Source organism: Ambystoma mexicanum, chromosome 4q (genome assembly GCF_040938575.1).
Source record: "Ambystoma mexicanum isolate Mex_15411 chromosome 4q, UKY_AmexF1_1, whole genome shotgun sequence".
In the NCBI taxonomy this organism is placed as follows: Eukaryota; Metazoa; Chordata; class Amphibia; order Caudata; family Ambystomatidae; genus Ambystoma; species Ambystoma mexicanum.
The window spans coordinates 100938048-100960334 of NC_090928.1; the positions used below are offsets into that span (position 1 = coordinate 100938048).

The following is a 22287-nucleotide window of genomic DNA, read 5'->3' on the forward strand; positions in this document are numbered from 1 at the left end:
TGACGGGCAAAGTTCCTGGTCCATTCTAGTCAAGTCCGGGCAATGTAGAACCGGTTGGCTGGATATCATTTGGATTAAGGTACGAAAGGCTCTTGCTTAGCCTCTGTCGTGATCACAAGTGGCCTGTTAGTTTTTAGTGCATCTGTTAAGGGCGCTGCTATCGTGTAGAAATGTGGCAAAAACCTCTGGTAATATCCCACAAAACCTAGGAAGGCTTGCATCTCTTTCCAGGGTGTAGGCATATGTAGCTTTTGTAGGGCTTGAACTTCGTCTAGAAGGGGTGTTATCCTACCCCCTCCAACTGAATTCCCTAAATACTTTGTTGTTTTTGCCACCAATTTGGTTTTTTTGGGGTTAATGTGCAATCCTGCAACCTGTAGGGATACGATTACCTTTTTGAGATGGGCTAACACCTCAGGTGGGGCTGAAAAGGACTAGGTCATCCAAATATGCGGCCGCATAAGAGTCATGTGGTTTCAGTATTTTGTCCATCAGGGGTTGAAAAGTGGCCGGGCCCCATGTAACCAAAATGACAATACTGTAAATTGAAATAGCCTTGTGGGATAGCAAATGCAGTCTTTTCTTGATCCTTTGGATTAAGGGGTATTTGCCAATACCCTTTGTTAGACTCAGGGTACTCAGATATGCAGCGATCCTAGCTTCTCAAGCAGTCCATCTATTCGTGGCATGCGGTAGGCTTCATAATGTGATATTGCATTGAGTTGTCTAAAATCCATGCAGAATCTCATGGTACCATCAGGTTTGGGTACTAGTACCACTGGTGAACACCAGGCACTTCGGATGGGATAATAGTGCCCAGTTTCAGCATGTCGCAATTTCTCCTGCAATGTCGCCTCTTTCTGCTTCAGGGATCCTGTATGGCCTGAGGCGTACTATTTTGCCCGCCTCGGTTGGTATGGAGTGTGTTGCCATATTAGTTTGGCCGGGCAATCCCGAAAAGACTGAGGAAACTTCATCCAAACTGGAAAACAACTCAGTTATTCGGGTTGAATTCAACTGTCCCCTTAGCATCATGTCTTGCAAGCTGCTGGGTTGAAGTGGTACCGTTTGTTCCTGTACTGATAACTCCGAAGGCGAAGTACACAATACTGGGCTGGTCTCCCTTCCATAGTTTGAGTATATTATGGTAGTTTTGATGTTTAGCGGGTCGGTCCGGTTGCTCCACTTCATAGTCGACAGGACCTAATAATTTAGTGATCAGATAGGGTCCCTGCCATTGGGCTAACAATTTATTCATACTGGTAGGAAGCAAGATCAACACTTTGTCTTCCACCTTAAGCGAACGAGGTTGGGTTCCTTGATCACAGTATTTCTCTTCTTGTTCCTGAGCTCGCCCCAGGTTTTCTTATGCATAGTCTCGTAGCTTTCCCAGGTGTTCACGCAAGTCATTCACATTTTCGGTTAGGTTTGTCTCTTCCCAAAAGTTAAAACTATTAATCCATACACACACTATGGAGAGACATAAAAAGGTCACGCATAAAAAGAGAAAAAGACTAGTTGACCACTCACCTAGGGACAAGGTAAAAATTATCACCAAGTCCAGCAAAAAGTTCTGGGGTTGACACAGGTCAGGAAGATCATTCACATTTATGAAAATCTTACCTAACCCCAACAAGTCACACACTTAGGCTCCTGAAAGTGTGTGACTGGGTAGATGTGATCAACTAGTGATTGTCCTGGATTGGACGATCACTGGCTGTTTGAATGGTGCAGATCCTTACTAACGACGGGCTTGGGCTTGCAGCTGTTCACCAGATCACTGCTGCTATGAAGACGAGCAGTCAGACGACGACTCCTGCAGCTGACCAGCATCAACTCCAGTGATTGGCCTGGTGAAGCCCTGCTCTTCTGCCTGATCTCAAGAAGACCAGGGTCAGTACTTCAACCCTCTGGACCGGTGGGAACAACCGTCTCGAGCCCTGCTCGAGTTCCATGCCTTTGGTGGACTGAGCAGCTTATTCCTGGGCTACTTCGACTGTTGTTCCGAGTAGAGCCTTGCAGATCTTCAATTTATATCACAAGTCACATGCTCCTGCATTTTCAGCCACCTTGCTTCAATGGAAGCTCTGATGGCGCTACCTCTGGGTTCACAGCTGGACTGTCACCACCTGACCTTCATTGGAACACTCCTATAACCCCGAGGTGTCCTCAATCTGTCTGGAACAGATTCCTGTGCACCGCGACTAACAAAACAATCACGACGCCGAAAGGGACCTCTAGACTGGCAACCCTTAGGCCTTCCCCCACTGGACCAAGCTCAGAAGATTGTGTCCCCCAATAGATTCAAGAACACCTAAAGTATTCTCTGGAAGAATCAAGGAGCAGGTTTTACTGGTTTCTGTCTCCCCCACAGGGTTGCATTGGGCATGAAGTACTAACCTCCAACTCACTCAGACCTGACTTTTGGTGGTGGAACCTGGGTTAAGGATCCTTCACTAGGCCTACACTTGCCCGCTGGATTGAGTGGAATGCCTATCTGAAATGTACTGAATACTTGTATAACTTTTACAGCCCCACCAAAGGCCACTGCAGTCTTTTGAAAACTTAGCTTAACTTGTGACGTTTGGGCACAAGGCACCATCTCATCTTACGGTTAGACTTCATAAGATTGAGAGGAGTTCCAGTCGATTACTCGCTTGTATTGCACTGGTAATTGAATCATATGCAATTCTATTCTCTTAATTGTGAATGTGTGTGTATATAGGTTTTATAACGTTTTGTGTGACAGTACTTACCTGTGATTTTGATGTGCTTAGTGTGTAACTAAAGGCCTGATGAATAACTATATTTTTAAATACTTATCATCTGAAATGAATTATTGGTGTTGCTCTGTGCAAACCCAGGGTAGCCCTAGAGCACTTTCTCAATTTTCCTGAGTCCAAGCCTTGACTGCTAAGTTACCATACCTTGACTGGGTTTTGGCTAATCCCTCAGTGTCTTCCCAGTTCACCACAAATAGGGTGGCCTCCCAAATTCCTCTCACCAGGGCTGATCTTAACAAGTGATCTGCAATCTCACCACTTCTAACTTTCATATTTCCTAAACCCTGACAATATTTCCTCAACCTATGAAATCCCACCTGGACCCTGACAATATTTTCTCAACCTCTGAAATCCCACCTGGAACATTCGATTCAGTCAAACTCCATTCCTGGTGTTCCTTGCGCATCAGTGTTAGCAAAGACTCTTTTTGAAACTTTCTCTCCATAGTTTCCTATAGAACACCACACCATTCCTTTATTTTTATCCTGCCCTGACTTTTTAAAGGGAAGTGCAGACTTCAGCTTCACTTACCTTTTATTCATTATGTGGAAACCATTCAGTCCTTCAGTCTATCAGTACTGATGAACTGTATTCCCCTTTGGAATCCTTGTATTTTTATATTGCACGCAGGATCTTACAATACAGTGCAATAGGGATACTTTGGTATCACCCTAGCTTTTTGCGCATGAGAGTTTTGATTACTTTTATATGTGCCTAAAGAAAGGTTGGTGGCAGCAGTTATATATTTGCCATTATTGCTTTATTTTTGGTGTGCACATTTGTATTTACCATGTATGGCTACTAAACATGGCTAGTGCCGTACAATGGCAGTGCCACAAGAGGTTTGCTTGTTCTTTGGCCATATTGGAGTTTGACCTTCCTGCCTTCTCAGGTCAGTAAAGTCCGTAGAAGATCATGCACTTGCCAGGAACGAATCTGCATTCATGGGCTAGTGAGCCTTTGTGTGTGTCCCAGTAAGGGGGCTGGGACTGTCTAGTCCCAGTCCACATCCCTGGTTTTAAAAGGTCTGCTAATGGGGCGGTTGGGAAACCAGTAGTTGTCCCCGATTGGACAACTACTGGCTGGTTGAAAGGTGCAGATCTTTACCTTTGGTGGGCTTGGACTTGCCTCCAGATCGGATTTTGGATAAGAAGAGGACTTCTACAGCTATATCTACATTTTGAGCCAAGTATCCCTTGAAGAAGAGCAGACCGTTGATGATCCGAAGACAACTCCTAAAGTCACCCAGCATCCCCCTCCAGTGGTCGCACCACCGAAGCCCTGCTCCTCTGCCTGATCGTCAAAGACCCTGAGCAGTGCTTCAGCCCTTGGAACTTTGGGACCAAATTGTCTCGATTCCATCTCCAGTATCCAGCCCTCCAGATCGGTCCTTGGGACTGCCCTGCGGAATGGCCAGCTCTCTTGTGGGCTACCTCGCCAGAACCGTTGCTGTTCGAGTCCGGAACTCTGGTGGTCACCAGCTTGTGCCACAAGTTGCCTTCTTACCAAATTCCAGCTTCCAATCGTCAAGGGAAACCGGTCCTGGAGCAGGTCTTGTTTACACGACTTTAAGGTGGCATGTCGCCTAAAAAACTGAGTCTCGTTGGAACTCTTTCCTCCATCCAGTGAAATGTCCTGAAGAGGTCTGCATCGTTAAATTCTGCCTTTCTTCAGCAACAGTGATTACATCTTGTAGTTGAATCCTTGAATCTGCAATGTCTCACTGTAAGAAAGGGTGGAAGATCGAGCCCCCAGCGACCCCAAGATGATCCATCATGGCATCTGGGAAAATCAGAGTACGAAGGGGAGAGAGGGTAAAGGAAGCCTACCTGTGCTTGTCCCCAATGTCCACCATAAGAGAACATTGAGAACAAGTCCCCTCACCTTCCATCACCCCTCCACTTACCTTTGGTCGTCAAACCTAGGTCGGGTATCCTGCCCCTGGTTTAGCCTTGGGTCTGGAGCACTTGCCTATCCTTGTGTAATTTTTGATTGAGCTTAATAGTTTGAAACTAATCACCAGCACAAATGCATTGCATCCTTTTTATAGAGAACTCATACCTGTGAGAAACATCGGGCCTCATTACGAGGTAGGAGTTAGCCATGGTGCCATTAACATCATGGCTACCCCCTTACCGCATTCCGGGTTCGGGTTCCCGAAATAGGGACTTACCGGGTAATTCCAACCTTGGAGGACCCGGTAAGTCCCCATTCCGGGAACCATTCCCCATTCCCATTCGAGCCCCCATAGAGCTCAATGGGAATGGGGATGGAGCTAATAACAGTACCGCAATTTGCAGTACCGTTATTAGCTCTGAAGTCCCTTAACGGGTCCCTTCCATAAAGCCTGGTAAAACCAGGCGTTAAGGAAGGGACCCGCTAAGGGACCTCGGAATAGGGTGGTAAGGGATTACCAGCAACGGTGTCCTTACCAGTGCCGGTAATCCCTTACCACCTACCTCGTAATAAGGCCCAATGTGTTGGACCCTGTGACTTTTGAGCACAAGGCCTCATTCATCTTAAGGTTTGGGCTTCTAAAGTTAGAATATTGTACTTCTGATTGGTTCCCATAATTTGTATTAGATCAACATGACTTACCTGCATCGCTATTAAGTTATTTGATGTCTATTAAGTGAACCTAATAATGATTGTACATATTTGTATTATAGAAAATTGTGTAACAGTACTACCTGCTAGTTTCATTTGTCAGTGTGTTCTAAAGGCCTAAAGAAACACCTGTATTTTTATAACAGACTGACGAAATTGAATTGTGTGCCATTACGGCCCACACCAGAATGAGGAGTAACAACACGTCTATGCTTTACTGTATCTTGCACTTGATCATTAAGCAGCCTTCATGCAGCCCTGCTCACTTTACAGAGGCTGCAAATTCAGTTAGGTCTAGGTCTTATTCAAGAGCCAGGTTAGATGCCAAATTTCCTTCCAACCTAAAAGTTTAAGCTTTGTGTTCTTCTGGTAAACACTTCAAAAAGTTACCAATTTTGGGAAATAGCCATCTAATATCTAGGCAGCATTGCAATACAATTAGCAGAATTTAATGCCAGAGAATAGTTTGCACAATTTTTAACACCAGAAAAAACAGATTTTTACTTTTCATTACAGCAGGTGTAGTGCTATGTAGGGTAGTATTTCCATGGCTTTATTTCACGATTGTGGAAACAACTAAAGGCAAGTGGCAGAGTATTGATTAGACACATCTGACCAATTCCAAATAGGAGTGGATGTTAGCAAACTCAGAGGTTAAACATTTTTGGAAACAAAAGAGTGCAACAGTCTCTACACTGGTATAGAAGGATTCCACAATAAAGGTTGGCTCCAACAGAGGCTTTCACTGCTGAAAACGCCAACAGGAGCTTACCTCAATGGGTTTTGTCAACTTTTATTGAGCCTAAGGAGAAGAGAAACCTCTAAATAGGCTAAGAAATCCCACTAGGGTTTCTGTAATCCTCCATTTTCTCTTCTGAAAAGACCAAAACATCCTAGCTTTCTTCAGTTTAAACCAGCATACATAGGTGGTGCTTGGAAGCTTGCAGTCAGATGTCAGAAAGAACAGGAATTTGCCAGATCTTTTTAAACCATGGTTTAAAACAATCCTTTACACAATTTGAAATTAAACATCGCATCAGGAAAAGTACTAAAACACATGCATTGAAAAAAGGAGACATTTTAAAAAAAAAAGCTTTAAAATAAAAAATAAAAACAGAAGGCACAGGAGCACGACAAAAAATGTGTTTTTTTTTTTTTTTTTTAGAAAAACACAACTGCAAGTGAGAAAAGTTGTTGGGAACTGAAAATGCACTCCCTAAGAAAAGAAAATGAGACTACAGTGAAGCTTCATCACCTGCTTGGTTGTCATTCATAAACACACAAGCTTCTACCATACAGCAAACCATATGCTTACTTGTTACAAACACATAACCATGTAAATGAAAAAACACCCACTGCCGAAGCTGCTTCAGATAGATGCAAAATCACTCAAGTTATGTGAACAATCTTGGGATGGGCGAAAGAAGGTGGGGTAGAGAAAAGTGGGAGTCTGCATCAAAATACCTGCACAATGTATTCAATTGTAGAGAACTGTGGCATAAGTTCTGCTGGCTGATTCACTTCTGAAATTCCTGCATATGTTGGAGGAAACTGGGTGGAAAAAGAAACAGATAAATGAATTCATGCCTTTTACTTTTGTGGGCCATGTAACTTTCAAGCAACAAGGCGAGAACTAAAAAGGAATCAGTCATACAAGTGCACTGTAATGAAGAAAGGTATACATAGTCACACAATGCAGGTTTTGCACTAACAAAGACCAATTAAAAAAAAAGTAAATGATAACTAGAAAAGGATATTGCATCCATCAGGGCACAGAGGCCTTACATATCCAATCATTCATGGTTATTCAGACATTAAATGTGATATCAGTAATCTGACTTTGTCAAGGGATAGGGACCCCTCTGAGCCTGGGGTGAGAGATCCAACAGGGTAGAAGCCAGAGCCATTCCTACCCCAGAGGCGGAAGGTGTCAGTTGGGTGGGCCTTCATTCCTAGTTTCTGTACCCTCTCAAAGTGCCTGCATGAGTATTAACAGTACCACTATAGATAATGCGCAGGTCCTTAAAATATTGCTGGTCAGGTTTTTTTTTTCTCCATTGCCTTGCAGATCACCACAACATATAGATGAGAGCTGGGCAGACCACCCACAAGACTGCTGCCCACAAAAGCCATTAAGCCAAGAACTCCAGTTGTCCCTGTGTTATGGCCAATGGGAAGCAAGAGAACCACCAGACCAGATTACAAAAAAGCCAGGAATGCTGCACACCGCTCACCAGCTGCAGTATGCGCCATGCTCCAAAAGCAGAGACAGAGCCTTCTATGAACTGTTAGTTAACAATTAGTGCAGTCCAATTGGTGAGGCATACACAAGACTTATCTGCTTGGTAGTAGGTAACCCACCTTTTAATATAGACCTCTACTATACAAGTTGGTAGTGTGACTGAGCAGCCAGGCTTATCTTAAGAGGGGTAATGTGAGCTGTAGAGCTGTACAATTGAAATCAGTAAGTACAAGTAGCCAAGTAACACTACACATTTAAAGTTATATATAAATATTTATTTATAAGAATATACACAAAGTTTAAATAAGCATTTTTCTAAAAGATTCATCAACTAGTAACATTCAAAGTTTGGATTTAGTTTTTAAAAAGACAATAAAAGTTGGTAATTACTTTTCTTATGACAACACATGTTCCAGCACACTGAGTGACTTCAGTAAAGGTCAGTATTGCACTTATTTTCAGTTACCAATTAAGGAAGGAAAGGTTAGAATAAGACTGAGAACATAGGTTCAACAGTTTGTAAAACAATTACAAACACCTAAAGTGAGGCAGGTAAACTTGTATGCCAGCAATAATAGTATAGACAATTCTAACCTATGAGGGAACAAGTACTGACAAAGCTGAATGGACCAAGTCGATAGTTCTGATGTACTTCTCATTCAGTCTTGACAAAGTTAGTAAGTTAAGAAGAAATCACAGTAACTCAAATGAGCTACTTTGTAGAGAAAGCACAAGCTGTTAGGCCAGTGCAAATCCCTACAGTACCTGTGATTCAAAGAACAACTTTCCAGCTGTATTCCTCCTTGCTACAGCTTGGCAGACCCTTGTTCCTTGACCATGGTCGTGGTGACGAAAAGGAGGACGTCTGGCGGGCTCTGCTGCAGTACTCAGGAGAGGGACTCCACAGCAATGGGTTTCCTCTGTTTCAGCAGCACTTCTGTGTTTTGGCGCCTTTTCCTCAGCGGCAAATGAAGAACGGAAACTTTGGTTGGAAGAAGCTTGCTCCCTCGATCCTGGACTCTGGTGAGGAGACTCTGGATCAAGATTCCCTGCTTCTACAGGGTCCTCTAGAAGCCTAAGAAAATTTGGACGGATTCGGACTTCGCAAGAGGATGCACTCAATGGTCACAGGTCCCCTGGCATTGGGCTTCTGCAGCTCCGGTAAATCACAGCAAGTCGGGGGGATGCACCAAATAGAAGCTTGTCTTGAGGCAAGTTGGTCCCACCAGCCCAAGGGAGGAAGTCGTCCCGCCAGTCGACATGAAAACGTGATCAGCACAGCTGCAGGGCTTCAACTTGCACTTTGCAGTCCAGGAGGGTGCTGCTGGCGTCTTGTAACATCTCCTTCGGATGTTCCCTCCAGTGGTCGACTCTGCCCCTAGTCCCAAAAACCTCACTTTTTATGCGATTTCCCAACCCTTCAGAGTCTATGCTGTCAATCACAGAGCAGAGTGGGCCAATCAGGGCGGATTTCATTCAGGCACACCTAGAGTCAAAGGACAGGGAAGTTTCGGGACTATCCTCACTTCCTGCCTTTCCAGACACACCGGAGCCTGGGCAGGCTTCAGAGCTGAAGCCTGCCAAGGCAAAAACACACAAAGGGCTCAAACCAGTTTCAACTAACAGAGTAAAAGCCCAGAAGAAACTAAAACAGAAAACGGCGAAAAAACAAGACAGGGGCCATTTTGGGATGCTGCACTGCAGCTGAGGGTTCACAGCCTGTGGTAAAAATGCACACTGGTATTAAAATTAAACCACTGCCACCAACCACTTAAAAATAGTGAGCGTAACAAAATGTTTTACATGAGAAGTGGGATAGGAACCCCCGAACACTCCACATAGGGTGATGTGTGATGTTGCCACAATGAGAAAAGTAAATAAGACAGGGATCATCGTATTATTCGTGGGAACAGTAGTTCACCCAAGAAAATGTATTTAAACATCAAGAGAAGTCCAACGGACTTCTTAGTGGCACTGCACCTAAGGTGCTGTGTGTCACTATACAAAAAGCAGATGGCTATGGGGTTTGCCAGACTCCTTAAAACAGTAAAATACAAAAATCACAGTCAGGAAATACATGAGGGAGTGAGAAAAAGGTCCCACTCACTCAGGAGGAAAAGAATCACAAACCCCAAGTCCAGCAAAAGAGCTGGGGGTCTCCAAGGTTGAAGGGAATTGGCAAAGAAATTAAAATGCTCCCCCAACATGAAGAATCGCAGATTTGCAGCAGATCAGCTTCCAAGCGGAAGAGACCCGTTTACTTCAGACTTCACCACAACACGGCCTGGGATACTTTACATTGTGGGCAGCCATTGTTTCAGCATAGCGGTCTTTTGCAGAAGAAAGGGGCCCAGCTTACCCCCAATTTGTGCACTTTGGTCACTATAACATTTGGGAAGGACAGGGCAAGATTGGTAGGGCGAGATTGGTCAGAGAAAGAAGCCCAAAATGAAAAGGTTTGGGGAGGTGCAGGGGGAGGTTAAAGGGGAATAAGGAGGGTGACAAGAAACAGAAAGGTATGAGTTGTTCGGGCGAGGCCGGAGAAAGGGGAGGTGGCAGACCAAGAGAACAGAATAAGGAAGGAAATGTGGACTGGAGTGTGCAGGCGTTTTTGAGAAAAGGTGAGGTATTGCTTGGTCAAAGCAAGTGATACTGTGCTGTGAGTGTGCGTGCAAGTCGCGCAAGTGAAATGGTTTAAGAAAGCATAGAGAGAAAATGAAAGGTGACGAGGGAGTGAAAGAAAACTGAGGGAGTAGAAGGAGGGGTGGAATGGTAGTAGGAAAGTAGCAGGAAGAGGGAAGAATAGCAGTGAGTCATAGGAAGAGGAACATCATGGAGTGAGAGAAGAACTAACAACAAAGAAAGTGTAGGTCTAGTCTGGCATCCCCAGCAGGGAGATTTAACTGAAAAGGCAATTTCCTTTAGGCCCTTATAAATCAGAACTTGGAGAGTAGGGGGGGGGTCAATAGGCTCTAAATAGTAATCTGGGAAGTAAGGACGCCTGGCTTAGGGTGGAAACAATATACTAGATGAGAGATTGAGGGCCAGCCCTCACCGCCTGTTAGGTTAGATTTTAATATTTATGCTAAATCTCCCTCACCTGTGAGACCCTCCCCACCACCCCGCCCCAGCACTTTTTGCTGGACATGTGGATAATTTACAATGTTCCTGAGTGAGTGGGAATCTTTTTCCCCCACTCGCCCTTTCTTTTACTCTTTTTGTGGGTGTCCTTTTTATGACTCTCCATACTTTATTTTGGGAGTTATACTTTCCTATAACTCTGTAAGCATCAGCATTAACGTATTGCAGCACTTTCGGTGCAGTGTTGGGGCACCCCTTTTTATTTTCTCTTGGGTACCTTGGGTGTACTACTGTTCGCAAGGGTAGAAGGATACTTTTCATCCTTTGTACAATCCCCATTGTGAGATCAGCACACCCCACCTTATGTGAAGTGCTGAGGAGATGCATAGTATCCCCTTTCTCACCGTTTCTGCACCTTTTCTGTTACTTACCTTGCAGAACACATGTTCGAGAGAGAATGAGAAAGAGCGATTTGTATCCTCTCTACATTTCATACTGTCCAGCACACCCCACCTTATGTGGAGTGCTGGGGGGTTGCTCTATATCCCCTTGCTCACTGCTCTTGTAACAGTGCAGTTACAGTGACAAGCTTACAATTATGGCTGGTGGCAGTGGATGTGTTCTATCGACTTGTGTGATTTTTTTTACACGTAGGCTGTGAAACCAGCCGCATTAACGCACACAAGGGTCACCATTCATCTAGAATGGTAGCTGCTTTCTTTTTTCACCGTGTTTAGTGTGCTTGTCTTTTCTTGGTCCTTCTTCTGCCATCCTGGGAGGGGGGGGTGGGGGGTCCTTGTTCGATTTTTGTCTCCAGCGGGAAACCTTTGGGTAGCCCGCCGAAGCTCCAGAGTGTCTGTGAAGACAGGAAATGAGTGAGGATTCCGACACGTCTGGCATGCCTGCCTGGAACCAGTCCTAACTGGGCAGATTGGCTGTCCTGAAAGGACAGAAATGGGGTGAGTGGGGACCGTTTTTGAGTGTATTGTCAATGGGATATGTGGTCCTGTAACCAACAAACCTCACATGCACTATGAGATATGGAAATGTAAGTGGGATAACGGATATTAGGTAGGAAAGCCTAGGAAGTTGGAAGAACCCTGTGTGCGTGTGAAATAAAATTCCTGATAATTTCACAAAATTTCCAAAATGTTTAACCACCCCCAAAAGTTTGAATCTAGCATGTGTGCAGATCGGCTGGGTTCCTGGATAAATGGCCTGGTTCTGGAAGCTGAAGAGAAGTCGACCACCAGAGCTGAAGCCGATGTGGAAGAAGAGAAGACATCTGTGGCTGATAATCGATCAGAGATGCCTGCTGTGGTACCGCTGCCTGTGCTGACCCCTTCTTCCATGCAATAGGAGTCCCGAAGACAATGACCCTTAGGCTGATGGGACCAATCAGTCTTAAGAAGAGCTGCATTGAGCCAGCCCACGATGAGCTGTGACCTTCCTGTGCTGCAAATGCCTGTACCCTGGGACCTCAAGGCTGAGTGCTGTGCAAGGTCTTCATGTGAACGAATCTCGCTGAAACTTCAGTTAACTCCTGTTGAACCTCCAGTAGCAAGATTCAACTCCTTAAAGTCCCTTCACCAGAGTGTTGGACCGAGATAGCGAGGCAAATCACTCGGACAACCATTCCACGTCTGGTACCTTGAAAAAGGGAGCCAAATCCACAGAGCATCGAGAAGCATTGAAGAATCCTTTGTTGGGAGCATTTCCTGTTGAATGCTGCAGCAAGTTGCCATCCAGTGGCCTTTCTTTCCTCACCACAACCAAGAATCCAGACACTAGGTCCTCTGCTGCTGCATCATGAAGGCATCCGTCTGCAAGCTCTTCTTCACTGCTGAGGTAACACATGGGCCCCCCATTGTACTAAAAGGGTGCTGGTCTTTTTTGCCAACTTGATGGCTTGTCCTTCCTTGGGCCTTTTTCTGCCGTCCTGGGTGGGGGAGGTCCCACCCGAGGGAAACTGGGTGCCTGGGAGGACAGGCAGCTGGGAGTACACCGAAAATCTGCAGGTCTTGGTCCTCCAGTATGTCCACTTGAATCCAATTCTCGCTGGGATGCTGGCTGCCCCACATTCAAACCCAAAGTTTGAATGTGGCTTGACTGCTGATTTACTGGGTTCCTGCATAAAGGCGAGGGTCCTGGAGTAGAACGAGAGTCAACCCATGGAACGAAGAATCTGAGGAAGAAGGAGGACATCTGCAGCCTTTTCCAGCGACCGCCAATGACTGCCGAGTTAGCGCTGCTGCTCCAACCTACTCTTCTGATCGACAGGTAAGATCCAGACCGGACGTCTCCCCCCCCGAACCTCCACACTGGACTGGTGGGACCAACCAGTCTCGAGACCATCTGCATTATGAGCCGTCCCTCGAAGAGCTACGACCGTCCTGAGCTGCAATTCCCCCCCACCCCCCTATACCCTGGGACACGGACCAGTTTGCTGTGCATCATCTCCTGAAGCGCGGTTTCAGCTGGAACTTCGGGGGCATCCTGCTGAACCCCCAGTGACTCTTTCCCGCTGCGAGGTGTCTCCTCTTCCAAGTCGGGGACCGTGAAATGGAGAGACGTCTGCCGGGTGAAAACCGTCACTGAACCAAAACCTGTGTAGAGTTCCACCGAGCCAGTATTGTGAAGATCATCTGCTGGGTGTCCCATCACAAGAAGCCGACAGTCTACTACTACCAAAAGTTTATTCTTCAGCCTCCAGGCCAAGAATCTGAACCGGGGCTGCTGTCGTCTCACCTGGGGATCCACCAAAGACAGTCTTCTTTCTTCATGAAAAGGTACTGTCCACTCATAGGTTCTCACCTGGGTGCTTGCTGTGTTGAATCCGACTCCTCCTGAGCTTTCCGAGACACATTGGGGTGGACAACCAAACTGTGTTCCGACAGGCCTAAGGACACTGTTCCTTTGGTCTACAATCCTCCAAGTGCACCCAGTCAGTCAGAAACTTGGGTAAGTGCTGAGAGATGCCACTCTCATGGGTCATTGACCAAGAGCAGTAGTGATGAGGCAAGTGCAGGCCCGGAGGCAAGTGCGAGAGGACTGGCGAGGATCCCGGGGACCTGTGACACTCTGAGGTACACCAGGAGGCCAGTCAGCAAGCTGTGTGGGAAAGGAGGGGAGAGGGATAGAGCGGAGAGAGAGGTTAGCAGGGTAGAGGGAGAGAGAATGAAGAGGAGAAGAGGAATGTCTTGAGGAGTTTCCGAAACTTAAGGAGATCAGGCTCAAGATGGAGGGCGGCAGGGAGGCTATTCCAGAGGGAGGCCCCTGCTGATAAAGATCTCCCTCCAAATCTCTGCTTGGAGAACCAGCTCACTCGCAGAAGGTTGGAGGTAGATGAGCGGAGGGCTCAGGAAGGACAGTATTTAGGTAGGCATTGTTGCAGATAGGTAGGTCCCAGGTCCCAAAAAGCCTTGTGGACAATACATAGGATCTTGAATTTGATCCTCGCAGTCACGGGGAGCCAGTGGAGGCGATTTCTGCACTGGAGAGATGCAGTCCCTGTGTTTGTGGCCAAGGATAAGTCTTGCGGTTCTGTTCAGGATGAGTTTCAAAGAGCGCAAAGCAGAGGCAGGGAGGTTGAGAAAGAGGCTGTTGCAGTAGTCCAGCCTTGAGAGACTGTATATAAATGTGAATACGTTTACTTACCTGTAATTCTAATACTGTGTTAGCTGCCTTAATGTTTATAATAAATAACAATATTTGTATAAAACTACTGTGTGCAAGTGTATTCTTGACTATAGGTGTGCCCGGAGGTCCTTCTCCCTCCTAGACTAAGCCTGGCTGCTCGTCCACTGCTACTAAACCTTTGAGGTAGTTCAGGCCAAACCTAAGAGTTGGAGCCCTGTACATCTAAGAGAGAGTCTTCTCTAGTCCTACCATAGGTGGACTTTAGTAAAACTTCCAAACACCGTGGGAAGAGGGATTCAGAAAGGGGAAGAGGTTTACAATCTTACGCTGAATAAAAAGGAAAACGCACACCCTGACGAAAAAGAAAAAAAGAAAGATTAAGAAAGGAAATTAGGAAGTTTCAACTGAGGAACACACGTGACGCTGCGCCCACTGACGTTAACCTTCAGACCTCTAGGCACCATAATTGTTTTTTTTTTAATGAGGGAAAGTGTAAAAATTAATTTGTGGAACGAATATGAAGGTAGTGGTAGTTTAAGCGTGCACATACATCTCGGAGCGATTCAGTGAAGCGAATGCTCTGGTATAGTTGTCATATACACAGAATAATGAGTTCATTCACAAGGGCGGTGTCAGGTTCACATCAAGCAGAACGGAGGAAGAGGAAAAAAAAGCACAAAAAAGGGACAATGCTGCTCTATGTGCTTCATTCGCACGCACACAGAAAAGCCATTGTCAGCACTGAGCCAGGCACAAATACTAAGATAGCTCTTTATTGTCAGTCGCCAGGCAAGTTGCAAACAAAGAGTCTGGCACCAGTAAGACCTAAAACAAACTGCTCTCTGTACATCGGACACAATTTACACTCACCTGGTTTCTCTGAAAGCAGAAATTGCAGGCCCAAAGTTTAGCTCTGTAGTCCACCTGGCTGTAAAAGAAAACAATTAGTTTTACGGACATTTTACCAGCGTGGTGTGGCTTCGCACAAAATAAAAGCCAAATGCCCAAGGAAATCTTCATTCTAATTCTCCTCTGCCGTTGACTTCTACTTAAATTCATCATCCCATAGACTCCTCGTCCTAATACAGGCACTCGTGTTTAACCAGAAAGCCAGTTTTCTACTATTGTTACAGACTTGGCTATTTTTATTTTCGGGATACATAATGCATGTATGCCATGATTCACATCTAGTGCACTTTAACCACTAGCTAACTTGCACTGTCTAGCTGTTCCGCTTACCCTTAGAAATGTTCCCCAAACTGTACAACGCACTCCTTTAAGGCAAGAAAGTATCCAATTGCCATTACTAAAGTAGCACACATTTGCATATGAAACGAGAGAGGAAATATTTAAAATACATATTTTTCCCAACTTTCCAAATAAATATCTCACCAGAGTGGATTGAGGACTGCTTTGCAGGTTGGCCTGCTGCACAAGACTGGTTCATACTGTACAGGAGGGAGATCTGGACGCTCTTTTAGCGGAGTGAATAGACAGCCTAGGGGAACCACAAGCCGTGTGGCTTCCAGCCTGCTGGAGGGCCACACGTTCCAGCTAAATCGGACACCGTCGCGCTCTTCATTTTGCTGAATAAATTCCAAGTATGTTGCCATTTTAAATAGTTCCTGGAAGACAAAATAGAAGCATTCAGCTGTAGATAGGACTACCAGAAAACTGTCAGCTTTCAATGAGATAAAACAAATTGTGACATTTCAGAACAGCTGAGAATCAGATATTAAAACAATTCACAACATGTAGACACATTTTAAAATGCTGCATGTTAAAATATACTGGGCAATAAGGAGCAAGGGGATATTTATTCCTATTCTTAAGCTCCATTGTCCTAATAGTAAAGACCAGTTAATCCACACCGTTTACACTAAGTGAGAGTCAAGAATGTGTTAAACGTCTACTTTTTACAACACTGAAAACGGGGTCTTAGCTGGCTTGAGATTCTTTTAAGGGGTAATTTTGGTCAGATTGTAAAGCTGTGGCTAGAACTCACCTCTTCAGGTTATACAGCCCCCACGCCCCTCCACGACTCAGAAACCCACCTCCTTGATGGACTCAGTTTCAAAGCCTGGCCCCACGTTCATAGTGTCAGGTTTTAATAAAAAGTGTTGGAAAAAAATCTTGCAAGACAAAAAAAATGATAACTGCAAATGCAGAAATAAGGAAACAAAATCTATACAGCACTGCAATGTGTAAAATAACTACGGAAATCATTGCAAACATGCATATACAATGTTCACCTATCTTTTTCCACATTGAATCCGCGGTTAGAAACCTCTGGGTAGTAAGCACGTTATAAATAACCTATCATATCATGCACGCCATTTATAAACCTAATCACATCGATATAAAAGTGGTTCAATATCTTACAATACAAATATAATTATGTTTGAGATCAGATTTCTATGGAGTTCACTACATTACAAAGATTATATAATGTCTAAGTCCCTGTCATAATGAGGCAATGCAGATCAACGAGACCTTGAGATCAGTAAGTATTTCACTGCCCTTCTTCCCAAAAAATTGAGCTTAATCTAAAAGGTTTCTTACATTTATTCCTTCAATTATTTTGTTTGAAGATTTGTAAGCAGTACACCTTATTTATGCAATCATTTCTACCGTGCACACCTTTAATAATCAAGTTTCAGCTTCCCTTAACCAGAAACACTTAATTATTCTCCCTCCTCTCTAGTTATACCATGAAATTGTAATGGTTTTAGCATATGCGCAAACAAAGCGCAGCTGTTCCACAGACGGACTATTTTTCGGAACTGGCCACATAATCGTCATACAATTGGTTTCCCACTTGATGCGAATCATAACACTTATAAAGAAAAACAGGATAAAAAGCAGGATCGAGTTTCCACATTGCCTTTATTACAGAGTAACATGCCTGAAGTGGTATATCCGTACTTGGCATATTTTTGTGATGACAGTCCCTCAGCCAACTGTCATCATCTAGATTTTGTGCAATCCAAAATAGAGCATTAAAATTAGACTCTGTATCACAAGTCCACGGCAAAACAATTTTCGCTTTAGAAATTCAAGAGCAAAATTCCACACTAAAACGCTCAGAATATACTGACGTTAATGTTTGAGGCATTTGCAACACATTCTGTTGCACCTTTTTCAAGCACATTCCAATTTCGATCTAAGCGATAATGCCCCATTCTGAGGGCTGTAACGGGAGGCAACAGATCATCACCCAAGTTAAAAGGTCCAAGCTGTATAAGGGTACATAACGCAGGCTATTACTGCCCCGTACGGCTAAAAAAAGGGGGTTATTACTGCTGTCGGCAACTTGGGGCAAGCCGTAGGTCAGTAAAATATCTGGTACCGACACTGACACACACACACACACACACACACACACACACACACACACACTTTTTACCTTGTGGGGACTATGTATGGATACCTGCCTTGTGGGGACTAATCCTCCCAATGTTTTAGAAATGGGTTAATAGCAGAACTATATTCAGAAAAAAATTCATAATACAGGATCCAACTTCATGTTTGCAAAAATGCTTATTTTTACTTGTGTGCACGGTAGCATCATTGCGGGGACTTACTTCATTATTCTTATTTGGGATGGATTGCACCATAAGCAAATGGAAAATGCTTACTTTATAGTACTCAATATACATTATTGAATTGTATTTATACATGCGAGTACCTGCCTGCATTATAGCTATCACAAGAGATGGATTCATTTCCCACAAGATGTTTAATTTGCATGTGTAACTTAAAAAGGCACTTAGCTTCTGGCAATAAACACTCAAAATGTTCCAGAAAAGAGAACTGTTACAAAGGAGATTACTTGATTGACCCAGGCTGACACTGTGGCCAAAAATGAATAAATAATTAAAATTCAGATTTAATTCCTTCACAGGCATCTTCCCTGCTAACTCATATCTCCTCTACAGAAATGGTGTAATGAAAATGATGTCGCTTTCTTCTTTTGGAATGTGTATAATAATAGTGTAGTTAACTTTCCTATAGGGGTCATGTTTGATTATGGAAAGTACATTTTCATCAGAAATTGTGTGCGACAATCATGAAATTGTCCCCACAGAGACGGTGTTTGCGTACAATCATGCTACGGTCTCCACAGAGATAGTGTGCGATTACAATGATGGTAAAATCCCCATAGAGATGGTGTGTGATTAGGACTATACTCCAGTCCCCGGGGGTGTGTGTGTGTGTGTGTGTGTGTGTGTAATTATGATGCCGTTAAGCGCTTGGGCATTAGCCAATATATAAATCTAGATAAAATGTTTTTAAAAATCGTGGTACAAAATAAGATCCCCACAGACATAAGTGATTATCGTGACACTAAAGACCCCCACAGAGATGATGTGCAATTATGACAACACAAGTCCGCACAGAGACAGTGTGTATTTATGATGATGTTAAGCGCTCAGGCATTTGCTGCTATAGAAATCTAGATAAAATACTAAAGATTTATAAAATATATATATATATATATATATATATATATATATATATATATATATATATATATATATATATATATAAAGATTTTTGCGTTTGATACCCAATATAGACTATTTAGGCGATTGCGTCCCCTCGAATGCCTACCCATGAGTCATGCAGCTTTTTAAAGTCTACTTGTGATTAGGGCGTTCCTGCATCTTTTAGCATTTATATTGCAAAAAGCAGTTACATGTATGGAATCTGCGCACGAGTACAACTCTCCTATTTCAGATCACAAACATATTTTAACATTCATATAAGAATATCACATCATACAGTTTTGCACAGCAAATTCTTCCCTGTCCAAAATTCTGTACCAATACGCGTTTCTACCAAATTTAATGTCACTTACGTTTACTCTGCTTAAGGAGGATCAAGGGTCAAGTAGGCCCTGCTGAGATTCGAATCAGTGTTTGCAGGACAAAATACAGATCTCACCAGAAGACTAAGCAGGCTGGGCCGGCTAAAACACCAGTCTGACAGAGTGTAGTCAGCTGCCATTTGGCATTGTAGAAGGACAAAGGAAATAATTAGAGGTGTAATGTGGCCTCTCATAGTGCTGCTAGTACATGGCGAGGGATCCAGCATGAATGATGGACCAAGAATTGGAATGGATCCTTGAAGACCATACCACACCAGCTATTCCTATGAAACAACCTCGTGCTACACCTGGCGGTGCATTCTTTATAAACAATACTGCATTTCTATATTCCTTCCGTTTCTAAGTACTTTAATAATAGGTATTACCAAAATTCATGGTATTCAATTTCTCAACATAAAATATGAAAGGGTCCACAAGGGTCAACATGGGTCGGGCGAGTCCTTACTCTCCTGAGCATTCTTGCCACAGTATTTATATTTCACATAAAGGCAGAAATTCATGCCTAAAATGTACTGCGAATTCCATACACCCTATGGGATTATAGTATGTAAACTAGAAGAAGGAATTGAAACGCCAATCCACTGAACCCCCCTAAAATAACAATACTGTACATAAATGTAATTACTACCCGGCGGCGGCCTGCCAGCCAATCAGGAGGCTCGGAACAGAGGGTTTTACCACATGATGAAGTCTCTGTTCCGAGCCTCTTTGGAGCGGGAAGCCCCCCATCTTCCCCACAGGGACCAAGGTAGGTGTGCCCCTCTACCCCCACTCCCTGTTTCCACATATTTCATCCCTCCCACATGTGAAAAACCTGAAGGTGTCTCCCTAGCTAGTCCAGGGGAATCGGTCATCCAGGTGGCCAGGACATGGCCATCGCTATTGGATCTAGTTCCTGGGAGGGGACCAGTGAGGGAGGATCCCCTGGATGGGGGGGGTCCTCGGGGAGTGGGAGACCGACAGGTGAAACACGGTATGCCCCTTCTGTCAACACCTTTTCCCCATCCTACCACGTAGGACATTCAAAACCACTGCCCCCCCCCACTCCCACTCCCTTTTCCGACATGAACACTTTAGCACAACACAGGGGTGAACAGACTAAAACCAATGCGGTTTACCTGACAGGTCCCAATACAAGGGTCAGGCAAAGTCGGGCAATTGATCAGAATCATACATACCCGATTGTCCTTTCCCACAGGGATAAAAGGTGGAGCAAGAGAGCACAGTATGAGCAAGGGAGACCGCACAACGCGACAGCTACCCAAGCCCATCAGTTCCAGAGGAGGAGAAAGGCAGCGGATATCGAGAGGATAACAAGGAGAGACACGACCTTGCCCTTTTCAATGCAGATCCGCGAAACCTCCGCAGAAGGAATCGTAAGCGAGGACAATAGCCCAAGTGTCTTGCAACAGATGTCAAGCATGTCGACCCTGATAAGCGTGAGCGAGGGAGACTCCTGCTTCTGTGGTACCAGCCTGGACTCCAGTTACAAGGAAAGCCAAGCGGTTCATCACAGCCGGTGAGTCAAGGGGAGAAACGATAAGACTGCAGTGAATTAATGTTGCAACTGTCGACTCGTGCTGGGAAAGCTTGCGTGTGCTGTGCTCCAAGATCCCACCTTCCCCCATGCTTAGACCGTGGGGAAGGGAGACCCAAGGTACCACATCCTGACATATTATTTGAGAACACCTTTCTTTTCTTGAACACCATCCCACATCCTTTTTGTATTAGTTGTAATGTTTGGCAATAGGTTTCTTAGTATAGGCCCTTTTTATTTGACTCAGCGCCACTAGGCCTTATTTTCATTTGATGGTCGACGCTTGCTCACATCTTAGATTTAGGTTAAGATTAGATGTTTTTTCAACCTGCATACAGTTTAATAAGCACCCCTGAACTGTGATCACTTGTGTCTGTCTTTACTGTTGCCACCATGAGTTCCTTACACACCCCACTTACCTGGCGTCCCCTTGTCCCTCGCCGGGAACACTAGTGTTCCCAGTGCAGCAATGGCTGTAATGGAAAGGGAGAAGCGACTACGTGTGGTTCTCTTCTCCCTCTTCCATGGTAGCCATCTTGGATTTTAGTTTTTTTTCCAAGTTGAGAAACAACGTGTTTGCCGTTTTTCAACTTTGGGGGGGGGGGGGGGGGGGGGGGGATGGGGGGGGAGAAACCAAAAAAAAAAAAAAAGGAGCATCCTGGTATGCTAATAGCAATAAACCCCTTGCAGGGGGTTGGAGGGGCATTAACGGCCACCACAGAGCATTACCTGACCGGTAATGCACCCCATGCTCAGGATTTATTGCTTAAATGTAATATTGGAATCCTGAAATAAGGCCTCAAAATTTGCATTAGCAATTAGTGTGTAACGCTTGGAGAGTAAGAAATCGTGTGCATGTACCGAGGGGCGAGTGACTTTACACCTGGCTAGTAGCTTTCAACTTAAAATATTTACCCCGATGAAAAAATTATTGGCAACACAGCAACAAACCGTTAAGAGAAACTGACTTTTCCTACGAGATTCCTACCTGAATGAATGCAGACTGAGTTGTAAAAAGCTTCACCTTATGAAAGATAGCCATAGGGGCCTGATTTTAAACAAAGCATTACTGTCTTTTAGAAGGTATTCAGTTTTGCATGACTGAAAATTGTCATTTCTCTTTCTTGAAGTGACCTGTTCGACTTATAATAGCCACCTACTTTTGAGAGATACAACTAATCAGCATTTACGAACTGTCACTTTATGAGCAGTAAATTGATGCAGTTAATTTGGTAGTGTCAACTTGCGCATATGGTTTACTAATACAGGAGTCTTTGTTGTCACCAGTCCGTTTACTCCTCCCAGATAGCTTGTTGCCAAAGATGGATTTCTAACCAACAGAAAAGGTAAGTAAACTTGATTAATGGCAGTGCTCAAGTTTGTATTCCCAAGCTTGCAACAAAGCAACTTCGCAGTTCTAAATTCATCCTCAACGTGCTGTCGGGTTCATCGACAAGTGTTCAGTGATCTTGGTTGTAATCAATTTTCCCCGCTTACCGGACGATTA

General features: G+C 44.4%; 1 protein-coding gene across 1 annotated transcript in view; it reads right to left on the minus strand.

The window, feature by feature from the left end:
• Positions 1-22287, minus strand: part of SEC23B (SEC23 homolog B, COPII coat complex component) — a 474773-nt gene that overhangs the window by 399338 nt on the left and 53148 nt on the right. Inside the window, exons 2-4 of the mRNA XM_069607535.1 lie at positions 15745-15977; positions 15223-15280; positions 6855-6941 (exon numbers count right to left, since the gene is read on the minus strand). Coding sequence (XP_069463636.1) covers positions 6855-6941; positions 15223-15280; positions 15745-15965 — 366 coding nt within the window. The 5' untranslated portion in view covers positions 15966-15977. The remainder of the gene's footprint in view (positions 1-6854; positions 6942-15222; positions 15281-15744; positions 15978-22287) is intronic.